The following is a 19,321-nucleotide window of genomic DNA, read 5'->3' as shown; positions in this document are numbered from 1 at the left end:
GGTCTACAATTTTTACTAAGGTCATTTTCAGGTCAGGTCAAAGATGACGTCACAGGGGTCGAAAAAGTCAAAATGGCGGCGCTAGATATGGAGAGGGTTTTTCTCGAATAACTTTCGAAGTAGTCAAGATAGGAACAAACTAAGGGCATCATCGTGATCCTCTCGTCAATCCGCATCGAATGATATATATGTTGACCTCGAAAGGTCAAGGTCAAAGGTTGACCTCAGGTCACGTGACCTCGAGGTCATCATGTATATCATTCGATGCGTCTTGACGAGCTGAACACAATGAGACCATCCGCGCGGCTGTATCTTGTTCCTGTAAGGAGTTATTGGCAAAAAACCTTTGGTGACCTTTGATGACGTCACATGACCTTACAGCTGCCCAACAGCAAAACAGACCTCAAGGTAGTGAAGGTTGATCGTATGTGAAGTCATGTATGGTATATGGGGCCATTCCGACCCGTTTTAGTGGTAAAAACAGGGAGTTGATTTTTCCCCCATTGACTTATAATGGGGAGGTCGCGAAATTGACCTGACCTTAGGTCACCGACATCAAAATTCCGAGATATACAAATTGTAGCTACTAATGACCTAATAACATCCTGCGACTTTCAAAGGCCTCCGACATCTACTGTAGCTCTGGCACGGTGACAAAGTTGCAAAAAAGTGACTTGAGGTTGGGTCATTCAAAGTGACCTGGTGACCTGACCTTAAAAGTTAGGAGGTTCAAACTTGCACACCATGTGTAAAATTGATGAGAGAATAGTCATACCAAATTTCGCGGCGCTACGCGCCGCGGTTTTCCCGCTATCCGCGAAAAACCTCAGGGGGGGGCGGATATCCGCCCCCCCCCGTCGGTGCGCGGGTTAAGCATGTTGGCACGTTTCTGACAACACAACGTTTCGAAACACACGGATTACCTACTTAACCCTCGCACGACCAGGCCATTTCTCATAACACGAACGACCAGGGGGGGGGGGGGGTTGTTACGACCCCCCCCCCCTGGCGTTTCGAAACGGAAGGTCGTAGAGCTTAGCGGAAAAAACCAACGGATTGCTCTCAACGAGATCTCGCGATTGGTGGTATATTTTTTGGTCCTAGGTCCACATTTGACCTACTTATGACCGGTCAAAGGTCAAATTTTCCGAAAAAAAATCAAACTTTTTCAACTTTCCGCGGCGATTGCGGCAAAACGGTGGGCGATATCGACTTGAAATCTTCACTACCGTGTTCCTTGATCAATTCTTTATCGTTTGGTATGTATTTCGTTTCCCTAGCTCTAAAAATGGCGCGTTGGGAGCGCCGGAAGTCGGCAAGGTCACAGTCGGCGGCAGAAATTCGAAAAATCAAAATTTAAATTTTTGAAACCTGATTGTATTTTTGGATTTGGGAGGTCCATTTGCTCCCTATAGAAGCTAATATTGCTGCATATTCCCATTGAGGTGACAAGAATTAGCAAAATAGTGGTTCGGGCGCTTTTCAAAAATAGTACCGGACGCTGTTCCTCTTGTGACGTCATAGCTCCGTGACCTGACCTGACCCGGTCAATTTTCTTACACCACACGATAGCCAATGCTTGCCCCAACATGCATGGGAAGTTTCATCATGATCCATCAAACAATGTGGGTATTACCGGCAGAAAACCTAGGGATTCGGCGCACACGTTTGGTAACTGTCGGCCGGAGGCTGTACCTCTTATGACGTCATAACTCCGTGACCTGACATGACCCGATCAATTTTTTTTCGACAAAAGATGCGCAAAGGCTGCCCCAGAGGGTATTGAAAATTTCAGCCCGCTACGACAAGCCGTTTAGCGTGCACTTCGAAAAAACCTCAGGGGGGGGGGGGTTGATACAAAGTCTTAACCCTAGGCGTTCTAGGGTTAAGACTTTAGGTATTTGGCCAAATAGCGCCAAATGTGATCAATAATGTGCCAGGTAATCGTCGCGAAAACCACTAATTTCAACCCATGAACCTATATACCTTAGGTTTCCTATGCCGCTAATCCATGATAGATACCATAGGTTACCATAGGTTTCCTACTCTTAAGTCGAATAAGGATTAAGAAACATGAACAGTTCGAGAACGAGCACGCTACTCTTCATAAGAGGAATAATTGTGCTCATTTTTATAAACGCTTTGACACTGATCATGCTACCACCAGGCACCACTAGATATGTTAGACCGAAAAGGTCCAGTTCAACCAGTTCAGCACACACAACAGCAGCCGGCTCTCCCAGCAAAGTAGTGGCCGGCGATAGCGGAGCGGATCGAGCACCCGCCGGCAGTTGAAATGCGCTCGGGTCGTCGCGAATCAGCGCTTGCATTCGGTCCATCCCAGTAACAGCGGCCGCCGGCGATAAAATCGCGGCCAGGTCGCTCTGTTCCGGCACAAACGGGCTGCTGGGGTGGCGGGAGGGGTGGGGGAGGGATTGAGGGCTGACCTCCCCTTTGTCAGCCTGAGCCGCTCGGTAGCAGGCGGCGGCCGGAAGGTAATCATCATAGGCGCCCATAGACGACAGTCGCTGCGGAGATTGGCTGCCATCGCAGTCTGCCGGCTCATGAGAGACTGCGTTATGTTTTGTTCATGCCTCTCAGCCATCATTGCCAGTGGCGACCAGGTCTCGCTCACCCAGTTCTTTGTCGGGCAGGGCGACTGGCCAAGCGCCAAAGTCTGGAGTCCAGTCAACCTCATGGCGTGACACTGAGAGGGCTGTCGATAGGAGGGCCGTGACGCCGCTGATGGCGGCGTCACGGAGTAACGGCGGCACCTTCATGAATGGCCGAGGTCACCGCCGCGCCGGCCGGCGCTCAGACTCGCCTCCGCCCAGACAAACTAATCGCGCTCAGGGCTGATTCACGTCGGCCACTCGGGCACTTTATTACAATTGTTTCCAGAAAGGGCGTCTCCTTTCCGAGAGGCGCAGGCAGAGCCGCAGTCGGCGGCAGGCCCAGCTCGCCGATCGATGAGGCTCATGATTGGTCAGCAGGAGGGCGGAGGCGTGGCTAGTCATGCGCTGGCCGGCCTGGCGACCAATCGCGGCTCGAGCTGCGCGCACAGCCCTAATGAGATTCCCATCATAAAACTAGCATAACCCCGAGCGGCTCCCGGCAACGCCGCTCAACATAAGGCGCTCCCATAATAAAATTGTAATTCGAAACTTCCATTTGCGTTGCGCTTCATTTGGATCGATGCTCAGATTCGCTGAAGGCTTCAAGTCTTTCGGCTTGGAGTCTGGAGATGTCTGAAACTGGAATCCCTGGAAGAAGACAGAAGTTTGGTTGTGTGCTTGAAAAGTGGATCAACAGCTTACGTGCACGCTGACGTCATAATGCACAATTATAGCAGCACGCTCCTTCGGCTGACTTATTCTAATCCGGATTGAAGTGAATTGAATCACTGTTCCCGGGCTTGTGTTGGTAGTTGCCGTTAAGAACAGCAGGACGCGGGGGAGAGTGGGGAAACTTGGCCGGTTGGGTAGATCCCCCTGCCCCCCCCCCTCCTTCCACGATGATTACCTGCCGCAAGTGAATGAAGTGAGTTAACTTAGCCGAGTTAACTAAATATTTAAAAAACTAAAAAAAAAACTAAATATAAAAAAGCCGAGTAGATATTTGTCATTTCTGAGGAACTGCGCGGAAAAGTGTCAACATTCTGTCTCTCGTATTTTTTTTTCAAAATCGATAAAACGCATGTAAAACCTATATTATGCATGAAGTTGGACGAAAATGGAGACCTTTACTTCCATCGAGAGAGCTGTAGCCTGTATAGCATGAAATGATTAGATTTTTAAAAAAATCTAACATCGTGGCGTCATGCGTTCGTGGGTTTTTCATATACAAAAACAAGTTAACCCTATTCCTGGCGGGGGGGGGCCTCAGGAGCCCCCCCCCCTGAGGTTTTTTGGTTATTTCTCCCAAACGCGTTGAGCTAGGAAGCTCAAATTTTCTGACTTTTCCTAAAAGGCTTCTACGCAACATGTCTGAAAATTTTGAGTTGATCTGACCTCAGGTCAGGTCACCAGAGGCGGTTTGGTGACCCTACCTCAGAAAAGTTTGCAATCACGCCAGAGCTAGAGTTTTTGACCGATCAATTTCTTCTCTTCAGGCTTTAGTTAGGGTACCAGTGTGTGCAATTTGTATATCTCGGAATTTTGATATCGGTGACCTAAGGTCAGGTCAGTTTCGCGACCTCCCCATTATAAGTCAATGGGGGAAAAATCAACTCCCTGTTTTTACCACTAAAACGGGTCGGAATGGCCCCATATACCATACATGACTTCATATACGATCAACCTTCACTACCTTGAGGTCTGTTTTGCTGTTGGGCAGCTGAGAGGTCATGTGACGTCATCAAAGGTCACCAAAGGTTTTTGGCCAATAACTCCGTACAGGAACAAGATACAGACGCGTGGATGGTCTCATTGTGTTCAGCTCGTCAAGACGCATCGAATGATATACATGATGACCTCGAGGTCACGTGACCTGAGGTCAACCTTTGACCTTGACCTTGCGAGGTCAACATATATATCATTCGATGCGGATTGACGATAGGATCACGATGATGCCCTTAGTTTGTTCCTGTCTTGACTAATTCGAAAGTTATTCGAGAAAAACTCTCCATATCTAGCGCCACCATTTTGACTTTTTCGACCCCTGTGACGTCATCTTTGACCTGACCTGAAAATGACCTTAGTAAAAATTGTAGATCTTGACCGTGCGTATCCGATGCCGTTTACCGTTTGTCGCTATCTTGCTTCGTTCTCGAGATCTCAGGGGGGGGCCGAATCGGCCCCCCCCCCCGCCAGTTTCTTGTCCCGGCGGAGCCCGCCAGGAATAGGGTTAATGCCTTTTCCAAGAAACGTGACAATTATAGAAAGAAAGAAAAACTGTTGACAAAATGTCAATGTGGGGCTATTGGACCGGTTCAACCGGCTTTACTTGGCTGGGGCCTTCACGGCCACTTTACTGGAAAAAGGAAACTGAAACCTTTACAGGAACTTTTCCTGGAAACACCCAGTTTCTAAGAGCGTGTATCGGTCTAGGTAAGTTCATAGCTAACCGCAGTGGTACTGCGGCACGGTCTACCTTCAAGGGAGTGATCTACGCCCTCAGAACCTCTGCAGACCTGAGATTAGCTGCCTGGTTGTGGTCGCCTGACCTAAAGGCGTCAGGCGACTGGCGAGGTCAAATGCTTTATGCTATGAAAGGGGATGATGATCAGTGGTCTACAAAATGTAAAAATTGCTTAGAGTTGTTTTAAGCTTATGCAATATCCGTCGGCCCGTAGAAACTATGCATCCGCACAGCCTGCTCCCTGATCGAATCATCGCGCCTGCATCCGGCGGCGGCAGCAGAGCGTCGGGACATTGAGAAGTCGTGCGGTGCAGTCTACCTCACAGGACGTGTGTAGTGCGGCACAGCCTATCACGCAGAAGAGACGCACTTCTTTCGTAAATGTAGATTAGCCCATACTGATGTGGTTAATGAGTAAAATGCGTAATGATGTTCTGTTTTGCTCCATATCAATCAGTGCATATATGAATGCATGGTATAAGAGGCAGAAAGTGGCCGAGCTCATACGTAGTATGAAGTGTTACGTCACACGTAAATACGTGTATACAGCCTAGCCTAGATTATCCTTCTTGAGCTAACCTTTGGCACGTGCGGCTTCGATGATGGCTCAATTAGCGCAACTTCTAGCGTATTTACTCCGCAGATTTCGGCGAAGAGTGTTCCAATCGTATCGCAGTTGCCATGCCTACCTACACATACACAATGCTCGCTGCTGCACTGTGTCTTTTTGGAATAACATTTTTATGAATTAAACTGTTTATGTTTTAGGAGAGGGCAAGGAGGGCAAAAACCGATATATACCTATCTTTTTTGTCATTCCATCTTATCTTAGCAACTGGCTTAAACAAAGTTTCAAAGTCATCAAGGAAAGATTCTGAAACCGTGCATCAATATAACATCAAATAAAGCTGTTTGGAGAAATCGAAACGTCTATTGCTCATTTCTATTCATTTTCGCTGTTTTTACTGCTAGGCTCATTAGTCGTTATGCTCATACGAGTGAATCTCTTATGTAAGTTATATGAAACGTTACTGCATTATTTTTTTTTATATTTCTTAAAGCCATGTAAGATACCTATAACCTGATTAACGCTCAATGACTTGGGAAATCTCCTATTTAAAAAATGTCAAAGAAAGTTGATGGTGAGCTCATTAACGTAAAATTGATGCGTTAGTATGAATGCTAATTGCTAAAGAAAAATATTCCCAAATAAAGACTCAAACATAGTTATAGAAGACAATAATTGAACATCAGCTATTACTTTATTTAATGCGAGCTTTCGAAAGCTATGCAGCTTTCTATACCTACTACTATTAAATCATTCCGATTAATGTCGTTTACCATTTAAATTCGTTTCAAAATGAACAAGTGAAATGTTACAGGGACCCTCCCACCTTCAAAAAAGTTAATGAATTGGCATGGAAGTGATGTCGCTCGGTTCAGAAAGAGCGAAAAGGAATATCTACCAAATTTCACCGAAAAGTATTCACCGGTTTTCAAGATATCAGACTATTACTTTTGTTCACTTTTTGGGATCTCCGCTGTTCCTAGCGACTTTATTTGGAAGCAATACATAGTTTGGCAGCTGCGGCACTTGTTGCGCGCAAAGCAGCATCTACCACCGCGTGCTACCAAACGTTTAAGTAAAAGATTTAAAATCGTCAGCTCTGCGCTGACGTCACACCTTCAGAGTGGGCATTCAAATGCATTAGCCCCTCTGAATCCAAAGTGCTGCAACTTTGAATTGAGATAATTCGATTTGAGGCGTTTTGCGATGTTGTGAATGCTCAAAGCCGTAAGTGTAAGCCAGGGACCCCATTTTGGCTATCTCAACTCAAAACTAATGTAAAGGTGGGATGGTCACTTTAAACCATGAGATTGAAAGAGGTCAACAAAATCTCAAAAACAAAAGTCATTCATGCTTAGTAACTATGCAGAAAGTATCTTCTGAAATATGTGGACATTTTACCAATGAAAATGCCTTGCCAGCTAAAAAGCGCAGTTAATGATAATAGGCAGTGGCCGCCATGCACGCACTGAACGCCGATTCAGAGCACTGGCAATGTGTTCGCCCACAACATTATGCTTGTCACCCTGAACAGTGCGATCTGGTCCGGACCGGAACGCCCCGGTGTCGTCAGCTGACCCGTCTCCCAGTCGTCTCGAGGTCAGCCACCTCCCCAGCTGGCAGGTCACAGCGCCCGGGGCGCTTATCAGCCGCGCTGCGCAGCCAGGAGCCTGCCTACCAGTGCGCCTGTCTCTCATGGCGTGAGAGGCGCCCTTGGCGGCCCACCTGGCCCCGCTGATACGAGCCGCTGCACTGTTCGCTATATAAGCCACGCGTTTATCCAAATGGCATCTTCGGATCCCTGCAAGGTGAGAGGAGTGTACTGAGAGCTGACGTTTTCAATGGGAGATGGATGAAAACTATTTCAAATGTAGTTAAACCTATTTCAACGCAAAACTTTAAATCTCAGAACGTCGCTGATGACTGATGAGTCCACTCAGTTTTCAGCACAAAGGTGGACATTGGACGATATATGAGAACGTAAATAAGAATGATGTGAAATGTTACTGAATTGGTACTCCACATTGCCTGACTACTTCCAACAAACAAATTAAGAGGAAGAAAAAAAAAACTACGAAAATTAAGCGATCCTGATCACGCATGTGCCCCTAGAAAGTGATTCTATAAAAATAGCATGTTAAACCGAAATGAATAAGTGTCTGTTTGGCCAATGATGTGCAACACATTTGAACTCTGAATTTCAGGCTCGGAATCATGAAGGTGCTGTTGGTGTTGGCTCTGGCTCAGCTGGCCGTCGGCTTTGAGCTGACCGACCCCGAGTGGGTCGCCTTCAAGGTCAGTAGCTGGACGTAAAAGCCATCCAGCAATGGGTTAGTTCTGGGTAGAGCCGAACTGAAACTTATTTTTCCTGTTCCTGAAGCAACTTTTGTGTGAAGGACAGACTACAAAATGTTAACTATCTACGTTACTGTCCAACAATGCAGTGTACAGTGTACACCGTCAAAATATGTCTTTATTCATGGACAATGCCATTGATGATCTTGCATATTTCGATAGTAATAAGAGCAGCGGACATGGGTAATGAGCCATTTAGGCAAAGCCAACCTATGAAAAGCAGTTAATGTTTCCCCTTCCTTTCTTCAGAGCGCCCATGGCAAGACGTACTCGCACCCTAGCGAGGAGGCCGTCCGCCTGGCCATCTTCAAGGACAACCAGCGCCTGATCGCCGAGCACAACGCCGGCAACCACTCCTTCAAGCTGGGCGTCAACAAGTTCGCCGACCTCACCAACGCCGAGTACCGCCAGCTGCTCGGATACAAGACGGCCGCTGAGCGTGGCGTCCGCATGTCCCGCAAGCACATCTCGAACGGCGTCAGCGCCGCCACTAAGGACTGGCGTGACGCCGGCGCCGTCACCGCCGTCAAGGACCAGGGCCAGTGCGGCTCGTGCTGGGCGTTCTCCACCACCGGTGCCATGGAGGGCATGTGGGCCCTCGCTGGAAACCCCCTCGTCTCGCTCAGCGAGCAGCAGCTCATGGACTGCTCCCTGATGTGAGTTCTTAGCGCAAAGTACTCGAATAATCCGTGGAAGTAGTTTCCTCAAAAGTTTTAAATGCTTCTCTTTATGAGCGTCTTTGGATAGGTACAAGTTTTTATTTAACCCGATGCCTAACTACTTCTTCAGGCATTTACTCTTTCCTCATGCCTAAAAGTCCCATTCTTTTGATCGAATCTATTATTTATCCTTTCTCAACGTTCAGCTGATCAATCATATCTGTTCTGCTTTCAGGTACGGCAACCTGGGCTGCGGCGGTGGCCTCCAGTCGAGCTCCTACAACTACCTGATGGACCACGGCGGCCTCATGTCCGAGGCCAGCTACCCGTACGAGGAGGCGTCCCACTTCAACTGCCGCTTCGACTCGTCTCAGATCGCGGCCACCATGTCCTCCTGGGTGGAGATCAGCAAGCACGACGAGGGCGACATGGAGAACGCCGTCAGCAACGTCGGACCCGTCTCGATCGGCATCGACGCCTCGCACTTCTCGTTCCAGCTGTACTCGAGCGGCGTGTACGACGAGCCCAACTGCAGCAGCCGAAACCTGGACCACGGCGTGCTGGCCGTCGGCTACGGCACTGAGAACGGCCAGGACTACTGGATCGTCAAGAACTCTTGGGGCACCAGCTGGGGCATGGACGGCTACATCAAGATGACCAAGGGCAGCAACCAGTGCGGCGTGGCCACCGACTCCAACTACCCTGTCCTGTAAGCTCGCTTCAGCAAGGTGCAGATCATCGGTGAACTGTGTTGAGGGATCAAAATACACAAACCACGATGAGATGTGTTTTAGTTTTAATTATGTTTCTGGCTCACAGGCTGTGAGAAAGAGGATGTGTCTCAAAATATAGGATGATGATTCAAAACAAGACATTTGCTCTTCAGGCGTAGGTGGGCTTTGGAAGAAACCGGTGAACCCATGCGTAGGTATCGTGATCTAAATCCAAACATACCAAATGGTCCTTAAATATTCATCATCAGTGTTAAGTAATAGCTGCACTTTCAGCCTTATTATAAATGTGCTTACATAATTAAATGCTGGTCCCTCCACCAAGGGCAGTCACGAATTGTTCTTTAAAAAAAGTTGAAAAAAAATATAACCAAAGCTCAGCACTCACTCGATTCGTCCAGCATTTTTTTTTTGTATTGCCCTCAAACTCAGCATAACACCCACCAAGCGGACACTCTTTCAAAATCTGCGCCTTGTGCTGATCTATCTACATACTTCTGTGAGTTCCGTACCTTCCCGCCACCAATCCCTTCCGAGTAGGCAGACCTCAGTAGGCAGACGTTTGGACTGAGGGGTCCGCCCTCCCACTGCAGTACCCCCCAGGGAGGCTGAGGCGACGCGAGCTCACTCAAACTGATTATGAGTGCTGGGGAGCGCCCACACTGCCGGAGAAACCCAACGTCGGATGATCACTTACGTCGATCGTACAGCTCTAACTAGGAGCTGGCGTGTTCAGGCACTGGTTTAATCGGCGGACGAAAGCACTGTTGATCCATTTAGTGACGAGGTAGTGTGCTGTATGCATACTGCTGTTGGTTAGACATTTAGTCACATGGTTGCTTGTTTTGAACGCAAGTCTGTAGCTGATTCGTTTTGAATGGCTGGCACTCTGATGATATTGAAAATTGAATAGCGCCATGGGCTCTGGAATTTTGAAATATGCTCAAATTTTAATCATTCACCTTTAACTATCCGAACATTTGACTCAACGTCATGCAAGGTCAACAATGCAAAAGCTCAGCAACGGAGATTGCAACTTGCAAGGAATGTATGAAATCCCGATTTCATGTGCTTGAGATGGTCTTAGAACTTTTCCTGTGTCAAAATAACTTTTCCTACATTTCCCGTTTTGACAAACAATGGTGAGATTTTGTGACTGATCAGGCCTTATTTTCTCTTTATGAATAATCCTATATAGAAGAGTTTTGATTATTTTGAAGCAGGACATAGCCATGGCTATGTGCTGTGAGCTTCATCTCCCTGCAAAATGTAAAAGAATCCCCATAGGCGCGGGAGCCGGGGGGGGGGGGGGGGCAGTGCTTGCCCTCTCAACTCTGGGGCCGTGGGGGCGATGCCCCCACAGCTTTGAGACGGAATACCACACTTTTTTGCAAATGTTTTCTTTTTTGAGGATTATCAATAGACAGGTGTGACATATTATAGTGCATGTATGGCCTAAACTTTTGAATTCATTTTAAAAGGGGAAAAAACGCAAGAAATTACCCAACGTTTCGCATTTATTGCTTCTTAGTCATGGGTCTTCGAGGCACTCGAAGACCCATGACTAAGCAATAAATGCGAAACGTTGGGTAATTTCTTGCGTTTTTTCCCCTTTTAAAATGAATTCAAAAGTTTAGGCCATACATGCACTATAATATGTTTTCTTTTTCGTTGAAAAAGCCAAGGGATGAAAAATAAGTGGCCTAAAACCGGTGAGAAAATTAGATTTGGGGGTACCCCAGGTTAATCTCTATTATGGTGTGCCCCCCCCCCCCCCAGTCTGAACGTAGTTCCCGCGCCCCTGAAAATCCCTGTAGATAGGTACTGGGGCGTTGATGGCGTTGATGCGAAGTTGCGAGTTGCGACATTTTGGGACAGTGCTGAGGCCATTTATGACTTCAAAGGTCAGTGATTGAACCTGACCTGAAAAAGCAGTTAGTGTCACAAGATTCGGCTTGAATCATAGGTCAGCCATTCAGCTTTCAACTTTCTATCACCAGCATGCTTTCAACAATCGTGGAAAAAGTGTCGGGTGGGCGGGGTCAAGATTCTTACAGAGGCGGGGTACCCTCTCGATCAGGGACGGATGAGCAATTGGTCATCGCTTTATGGCTATTCTGTTATTCTGTTACATTGGGTCAATTCATACTTTTTTCAAAGTAGCAGCGCCAGTGAAGTTGTTGGACAATCGATCAATGTAGGTATGACGCTTCATGTAGGCCAAGACATGGCGGGGTAATGTGCTGGAGTAGAGATTGGATTCCTTCTTCTCGGGGATTTGATGGGCGAGCGTGAAGTGAACTCATTTATTGGTGGCATATCGCTTACATACAGGTCAAAGGCACACGCGAATCAAATCGTTGAACTTTATTTTTTGCACTTCTTTGCTAGCAGAAGTGTTCAGGGAAGAGGGTAGTTGGAGTCGGTGGCCACGCCGCACTGGTTGCTGCCCTTGGTCATCTTGATGTAGCCGTCCATGCCCCAGCTGGCGCCCCAAGAGTTCTTGACGAGCCAGTAGTCCTGGCCGTTCTCGGTGCCGTAGCCGACGGCCAGCACGCCGTGGTCCAGGTCGTTGTAAGCGCTCAGGCAGCGAGGCTCGTCGTACACGCCGCTCGAGTACAGCTGGAACGAAAAGTGAGAGGCGTCGATGCCGATGGCGACGGGCCCGATGTTGGCGACGGCGTCCTCCATCTCAGTCTCGTCGGCCTCGGAGATCTCCACCCAGGAGGAGATTTTGGCGGCCGACTGGGCCGGGTCGTAGCTGCATTGCAGGTGCGACGACATGGTGTACGGGTAGTCGGCCTCGGACATGATGCCGCCCTCGTCCACCAGGTAGTCGAAGGCGCTAGACTGGAGGCCACCGCTGCAGGCAAAGTTGCCGTACCTGTCGGACGAATATTGTTTTTGGTCATGCAAGGGTCATGTGTGGATATCAGCAGAGCCTTGGCCAGGCATTACGAATGATTCAAAAAGATTGAGGGGGGCTGGGGTCGCCCTGAGCCCCTGAACATAACCAATGTGAGCCGGGATAACAGATATCTGTGATTCTCTTTCATTATTTAGTTTTTTTTCGAGCCGCACCATTGCACTCCAGTAAATGAACGAGAAAATAGCGATAACCGTCAGTTATCAAATGAAGCAAACTCATTCTTGTTTCTTTCGATGCTACGACAGCTCTTCTTGAAGAATTTGGTATAAATCCCGGCACATTGGGGAACTACTCCCTAAGCCTTAACTACCGTATTAGCGAAAGAATGCGTGACATTTAAGCACCGCCGTAAATTGCACCTGATCAAGCATGCTTCCTCAAAGGTAGTCATGTTTTATGAATGGTGCAGTGGAAACTCACGCGTAAGAGCAGTCCATGAGCTGCTGCTCGCTGAGCGAGACGAGGGGGTTTCCAGCGATAGCCCACATGCCCTCCACAGCACCGGTGGTCGAGAACGCCCAGCACGAGCCGCACTGGCCCTGGTCCTTGACGGCGGTGACGGCGCCGGCGTCACGCCAGTCCTTGGTGGCCACAGTGACACCCCTCTTCATGTGCTTGCCGGACCTCTTCAGGCCTCGCTTCTCGGCCGTCTTGTAGCCGAGCAGCTGGCGGTACTCGGCGTTGGTGAGGTCGGCGAACTTGTTGACGCCCAGCTTGAAGGAGTGGTTGCCAGCGTTGTGCTCGGCGATCAGGCGCTGGTTGTCCTTGAAGATGGCCAGACGAGCGGCCTCCTCGGCGGGGTGCGAGTAGGACTTGCCATGGGCGCTCTGAAAAGGAAGTGGTGCTCACAGCCTTACATTCTGCATTGCGGCTTGCAAGCAAAGTTGATCCGTACTCTGACATTATATCACGCAGTGAAGCATTGCTGGGTGTCGCTCCAAATCTTCCCGAGTAACTTAGGAGCCTGTTATTCTGAGCCTTTCATAACAACTCTGAAACACGAAACGCCAAAGGTTGATGTTTTTACATCGTATAAGATAACTATCGGCAATCGTTTGGCAGTACATACAAATAACTGCTGGCTAGATCGGTGGCCTCTGGTGCGGTAGGTACTGACCTTGAAGGCGACCCAGTCGGGGTCGGTCAGCTCAAAGCCGACGGCCAGCTGAGCCAGAGCCAACACCAAAAGCACCTTCATGATTCCGGGTCTGTGTGGAGATAGGGCATGTCTCATACACTCACTGTAGTGTCACTTTAGGGCAATGTTAAACTCAACATCCGTACACTAGCAGTAGCACCAGTTCCTGAAGTCACTTCGTATAAAAAGGGAAGTTTGAAAAGAGCATGAGGATATCTGAACTCTGAAGGCAGGAAAGTGCTCATCACGTAACCAGGTAACCAGAATATCAACCGAAAGTTGTTCAAGCTTATGATTGCTTGAGAGCTGTATCTGAAATGTGTCACAATAAAGTATTCCATCCCAACGCATCACGACCTTATACTAAATAAACTGACACTTCTTGAACATTTGGCAATATGTTAAAAATAATTGACACAAAAATAGGTGTGTCAATAGGAAATCGGCCCATATCTCAGCTGAGAGAAGAGACGCTTCCAGAATTGAATCAGATTCATGACTTATTTCCGAAATACTTTTGGAGAACAGCTTTTAGTGTCCTTTTTCTAGTTTATTTCATAGCAGACACTCTATTTTTGAGGTCACCATTGGGTATCCTTCGCCTGATAAATTTCATTGTCACTCCTCTACCAACAACCTCACAATAGCCGTTTTCACGACGGGCTACCCTGCGAATGCACCTTATCCCGCGCCCGGCTGGGGGTCCTGGATTTCCACGCCCTGCTGGGGGGGGGGGTGTTTGAACACCCCCCCTTGTAACTCGGCTCCTGGGCCACGTAGCGATACGCGGAAGGCGGCGTTCGAAAGAGCGTCAAAAATAATGACGAAATCACTTCGGTCAATTTTTTGGTCAGGTCAAAGGTCAGGTCACCAGAGGTCATTGAAGGCAAAATTTCGCCGATTTCCAGGTCGAATGTCGAAAATTTCCAAGAAGCCAATGCATAACTCGAGAACCAATAGAGTTACAGCGCCGCGGAAAAGAGCATTCGATAGCCCTATTAAAGCCCTTTCTGAGTAATTCTCTCAGATTTGACCTAACGTCAACGGTTTTGCCTGCAGGGGGCAAAAATTGCAAAAATAGCCGATTTTTTCGGAAACAGTTTTTCTGCAATAACTTTTGACTCAAGCCTTGTACGAGCTTACTTTTACCGGCATTGTGTTCCTCTCGTCAAGACGCATCGAATGAACTATAAGTTGACCTTGAAAGGTCAACTTGAAAATTTGACCTCAGGTCAAGGTCATGACCTGACCGGAAAGGGTCATGTTGCATATCAGTCGATCCGTATCGTCAAGCTGAACACATCTAAGGCGTTTTCATCGCTCTAGCATGCCTCTATCAAAAGTTATTCGCGAAAAACTGTTAGATACCATTCGTGACCTAAGATGACCTCAGGGCATAAACAAGGGTCACTGACACCATTTTCATGTTCAGTGTGTCTGAACCACTTGTAATTCGGTGTTTGGGAGTGTTTATAATGTCTTTTGTCCAAAAGAGGCGCATTTCAATTTTCTCCCATTGACTTATAATGGGGAGGTCGCAAAATTGACCTGACCTTAGGTCATCGATATCAAAATTCTGAGATATACATTTTGTACATGCTATTGCTCTTAGCAATCGCTGAAAGTTTCAAAGCGATCGGTCACTCGGTGTAGCTACCCAGCCAGCCTTCTCAAGTGGGGCCCACATGGGCCCCAAGTGGGCTCCAAACTGGGACCCATCTGGGCTGCCCACCTTGGACCCAGATGGGAATGTCATGGGCGTCCAACTGGGTCCCATCTGGGCACCCCAGACGGGGCCCATGTGGGACCCATCTGGGGCCCGTATTGAGCCCGCATATGGGCTTTCCCAGTTGGGACCCACATGGGCAGCCCAAGTGGGGCCCATATGGGACCCAGCTGGGATATATGCATATATATGGGTCCCACACGGGCTTTCCCAGTTGGGACTCAGACGGACACATGCAAAAAGCGCACATGGAATTTAATTGGGATTTGGTACCTAGCTTATGTCGTCCACTATTTCCGCGTGAATCCCAAAAAGCAATGTGTTCACACGTGGGAGAACCGCGTACCCTTTGCCTCTCACTAGATCCCCAGAGATTCGAACTTAAGACCTATGGAACATGATGCGGGGACCCTAACCACTACACTACGCTACCACTGCAGGAAGGCGGCAGGCGGCTGGTAGAGAACGGAAGCGTGGATGCGTACCTATTGTGAAAAGTGGGAAGAGTTTGTAACGATAGTGATAGAGGCCCGAGCGGTCCGTCAGCGCCGTATTGCGTCTATTTATAGTCACCAACTGCCGGCGGGGCGGCCGCGCCACCACACAACGAACGCCGGCGACACAGTATCAGCGACCTCGCAGGGACACGGGCAGGGGTGTGCCCAGGCGGCTGTCAGATCAGGAGTCTGGCAGTGTAGCGGCACAGTGGAGGCGCTGGCCAAGTCCAGCACGTAAAGTTAGCACATCTAGCCCATCTGGGACCCAGTTGGACGCCCATGACATACCCAGATGTAGCCCAGCCCACATTCGCCCAGATGCCCCACTTCCAGCCCATGTGGGCCCCATTTGGGATGGCTGGCTGGGAATGACAGACATTGAAACTTTTTATGAGGTGAGGTCACTTCAAGTGACCTGGTGACCTGACCTTGAATGACCTTGGTCTGAAATTTTCACAACATGTGTAGAATTGATGTACGATAAGGTGTACCAAAAACGGCGGCGCTCCGCGCCGCCGTTTTGGAGATATTCGCGAAAAACCACAAGGGGGGTGTTCAAACACCCCCCCAGCAGGGCGCGGGTTATTTGACCAAATCTGCACCTAATCTCTTTTACAGCAAATATATTCATTTTATGAACTTATTTCAGTGTTTTAATCTATTATACTCTCTGATAATATGACAAAGCAGGCATATAAGCAATTAGTGCAAACCTAGCTGATAGCTGCTAAGAGATACACTGAACCTAATTTGACCAAATCTGCACCTAATCTGCACCAAACGTGCACCAAATCTGTACCAGATGGCCGTCGTGAAAACGGCTAATATCAACGCGTTGCCCACAGAGCAGAGACGATACCACACCAAAAAAGTCACAATTTTCACGGCGTAGGCTCACCTTTAAAACTGGTAGACGCGAGGGCACCGATAGGGCCTCCCTATATAGCTGAATAGCAGCTCGCTATCGCTGAACCCAGGTGGTCAGATGAAGTTCGTTCCCACCAACACGTGTGCACATAATGACCTGCGGAACGCGGACCTCGCCCCACCTACTCTGCACCTTACATGACCCAAACGGGAAAACGAGTCGTAGAGGATGTTAGTTCAGTGCTACTATAACATCAATGCTACTATATATAACACCTCGTCACAAGCATTCCGAAGAACTATGAGTCATAGATGCTCATACCAGATAATATCGTAAATAATGGAAAAGTGGTGCAATAACCTGTCACCAATGAGCGCGGCTTGAACAGAAGAAGAAAGATGAAAAAGGAGAAGAAAAGAGAGAGGAAGCGGAGAGAGAGCTGGAGATATACCTATAGATAGAGAGAGGGAGAGAGAGAGGGAGAGAGAGAGAGAGAGAGAGAGAGAGAGGGAGGGAGAGAGAGAGAGAGAGAGAGAGAGAGAGAGAGAGAGAGAGAGAGAGAGAGAGAGAGAGAGAGAGAGAGAAGCTAGAGATTAACCATTGTAGTATTTAGCTGTTAGCAGTGAAATTCAACATTGCTCGACAAAGGACTCAGCAGAGCAAAGGAGTGCTGTCAGCTGTGTAAGGTAAGAATCCGTATAAAGAAAAGGTACGATAGCCTTTATACAACTGCGGAAATTGCATCAAGAGAAAGAAAGGAACGTATTTTATAAATATTTTTGGGTTTATGCTGAGTGGAATGGTTGAGGTTGACCATGATCGACCTGGATGACAGGCTTTTGGAGACCACCCTTCTCCTGTTGAAGGTTTCGTTTGCAATGAAATGTGCTAGGCAATATTCCGTCACATTTCGAGCATCACAGATCAAAAACATGTCTTCACTGATCCGGACAGTCGTTACCTACCATGCAGTTATATTTGGCTCGACCTGTCATAAGGTTGAACCAATCACCGTAAACTGCAGCAGCTGAGTTCTAGCGTAGCTGAAAAGGTCCCCTAATATAATTTTTATTGTTGATTAGGCATGAATTATTGCGCAGGGCGCCGTTTTATTCGTGCCTCTTCGGTTCGTGACGCTGACGGTTTATGAGAAATCAATACTGACATGACGGAACTCAGTGCAGGAACAGGCATGCTTTCGTGCAAGGAAAAATATTTTAAAGAGCATGTCATAGAGTGATGGCATTCTTAGAGCTCGTCGATTCAACTCACCACAAGAATTGGAAAAAGATGATGCGATAAGAGACCCGTGACCGATTGCATATCTAATCAGCATCTCAGCCAGCAATATATTCAACATTGAATGCGGTTGGACATCTCCATGTCTTTCAATATTTCGCCTTCAGATCGACTCTCTCTCTCTCTCTCTCTCTCTCTCTCTCTCTCTCTCTCTCTCTCTCTCTCTCTCTCTCTCTCTCTCTCTCTCTCTCTCTCTCTCTCTCTCTCTCTCTCTCTCTCTCTCTCCTGATTTTCATTTAGGTATCTTTTATTGAACTTGCCTCTCTTTCTCCACTCACTCTAACCCTTTCCCATTTCTTCCACATATCTGTGGACCTCATCCAAAACCCTACTGTGCTCTGTCACGCTCTTGGCATTCCCCACTGCCCCACTCAAATGGAATCAAATCTCCGCATCCACTTCATTTCTCCGGCCGTCGATTCCCCCGGCACCGGGCTGTCGGCCGACGGGGCCCGGCTGAGCCGCTCCCAAACCGGAATTTAAGCCGTTCCACGATCGCCAGAACACCACGCCCCTGTCGTGACCGAATTAAGCCCCTCACCAAACACCGGGCAGAGGCCGGGAATCGCCGTGACGGCGGCGACGCCCGCGCGACGACGCGTCGTCGGTCCCGAGAGGTCGCCGTCGGTCTCGACGAGAATCTCAATTTGTCTTTGTGGAGCGGCTGCAGAGCGGGGGTCCGCGCTGTCTGCCGATCGGTCTGCAGTTGGGCACACGGCGCCCGCCGGGCTCCCGTGCGGCGGTCGGTCCGTGTCGGTCGCCTCCTGGACGCCCCATTCGTCGGGCGCGAGGAGGGCACGGCGACGCCGGGCAGCCAATCGCAGCGCGCGGCGACGGCGGCGGCGGCGGCGGCGGCGGGTCAGGAGCGCTCCGCCGGGGCGGCAGTCAGATGAGCGTTCCCCCCTGTCCGACTGAGGCCGTGCCCGGTGACGATGACGGCCAGCCTCTCCACCAGCCTCGTAGCGCCGCTGCTGCTGCTGCTAGTCTCAGGTGAGTCGCAGTGCCACGACCGAAAACACCTGCCAGGCAAGGCTCGCGCTCATCCCATTGTGCATATCGTTGGTATAATTTTCACAAGCTAAAAACTTGACCTACAAAAGCGATCCCATCTCCCGCCAGCATTTCTGCAGCTCCGCGTTCCGTCCCAGCAGCTTGTCGGAGCTCGTTTTCCCACGCATCCGTCATCTCTCCCACGCTATCACACCGACGAAGGTCGTGCGTCGCCCCGGCCGAGGGTGCGGCGGGAGCGACGCAACAGGCGTGCCGGCCGGGCCGACGGACGAGCGAGAACGCTGCGACCCTCTCTGCCCTCGAGCTGTGGCGACGCCGATCGGCGGAGGCGCCGGGCCTGGGACGGCCGCAGCTGGCGCAGCAGTGTCGGACCGGCGACCCCAGAAAAGGCGGCTTTGTGGTACCACTGTGCTGGGTACAACAACTGTAGCTATATAATATTCAAATGTATTCGGCACGAC

The 19,321-nt window shown here is 49.1% G+C and overlaps 4 protein-coding genes across 6 annotated transcripts in view; 2 read left to right on the top strand and 2 right to left on the bottom strand.

Annotated features, from left to right (window-relative positions):
* Positions 1-3,159: 3,159 nt before the first annotated feature.
* LOC122373394 (citramalyl-CoA lyase, mitochondrial-like) overlaps positions 3,160-19,321 on the bottom strand; it is a 69,632-nt gene continuing 53,470 nt past the window's right edge. Inside the window, exon 8 of the transcript XR_006255038.1 lies at positions 3,160-3,263. The gene's annotated coding sequence lies outside the window, so the exon portion shown is untranslated. The remainder of the gene's footprint in view (positions 3,264-19,321) is intronic.
* Positions 7,437-9,445, top strand: LOC122373396 (procathepsin L-like). Its single transcript, XM_043351389.1, has 3 exons — positions 7,437-7,942; positions 8,252-8,658; positions 8,897-9,445. Exons 1-3 carry the CDS (start codon positions 7,862-7,864, stop codon positions 9,372-9,374), a joined length of 966 nt encoding a protein of 321 aa, XP_043207324.1. The 5' UTR covers positions 7,437-7,861; the 3' UTR covers positions 9,375-9,445.
* Positions 11,685-16,793, bottom strand: LOC122373395 (procathepsin L-like). Of its 3 annotated transcripts, none has more exons than XM_043351387.1 (4): positions 16,581-16,793; positions 13,439-13,529; positions 12,742-13,148; positions 11,685-12,276 (listed from the first exon to the last, which is right to left on the bottom strand). In XM_043351387.1, exons 2-4 carry the CDS (start codon positions 13,517-13,519, stop codon positions 11,793-11,795), a joined length of 972 nt encoding a protein of 323 aa, XP_043207322.1. In that variant the 5' UTR covers positions 13,520-13,529; positions 16,581-16,793; the 3' UTR covers positions 11,685-11,792. The 3 variants fall into 3 exon arrangements, with proteins under 3 accessions (XP_043207322.1, XP_043207321.1, XP_043207323.1); XM_043351386.1 differs by lacking the exon at positions 16,581-16,793 and adding an exon at positions 16,547-16,571; XM_043351388.1 differs by lacking the exon at positions 16,581-16,793 and adding an exon at positions 16,482-16,558.
* LOC122373397 (LDL receptor repeat-containing protein egg-1-like) overlaps positions 18,711-19,321 on the top strand; it is a 45,390-nt gene continuing 44,779 nt past the window's right edge. Inside the window, exon 1 of the mRNA XM_043351391.1 lies at positions 18,711-18,839. Within this exon, the coding sequence (XP_043207326.1) occupies positions 18,782-18,839 (58 nt within the window). The 5' untranslated portion in view covers positions 18,711-18,781. The remainder of the gene's footprint in view (positions 18,840-19,321) is intronic.

This window comes from Amphibalanus amphitrite, unplaced genomic scaffold, assembly GCF_019059575.1.
Source record: "Amphibalanus amphitrite isolate SeventyFive unplaced genomic scaffold, NRLGWU_Aamphi_draft 001487F_arrow, whole genome shotgun sequence".
In the NCBI taxonomy this organism is placed as follows: Eukaryota; Metazoa; Arthropoda; class Thecostraca; order Balanomorpha; family Balanidae; genus Amphibalanus; species Amphibalanus amphitrite.
Note: the sequence above shows the minus strand (reverse complement) of the source record. Positions and strands in the feature narration are given on the sequence as shown.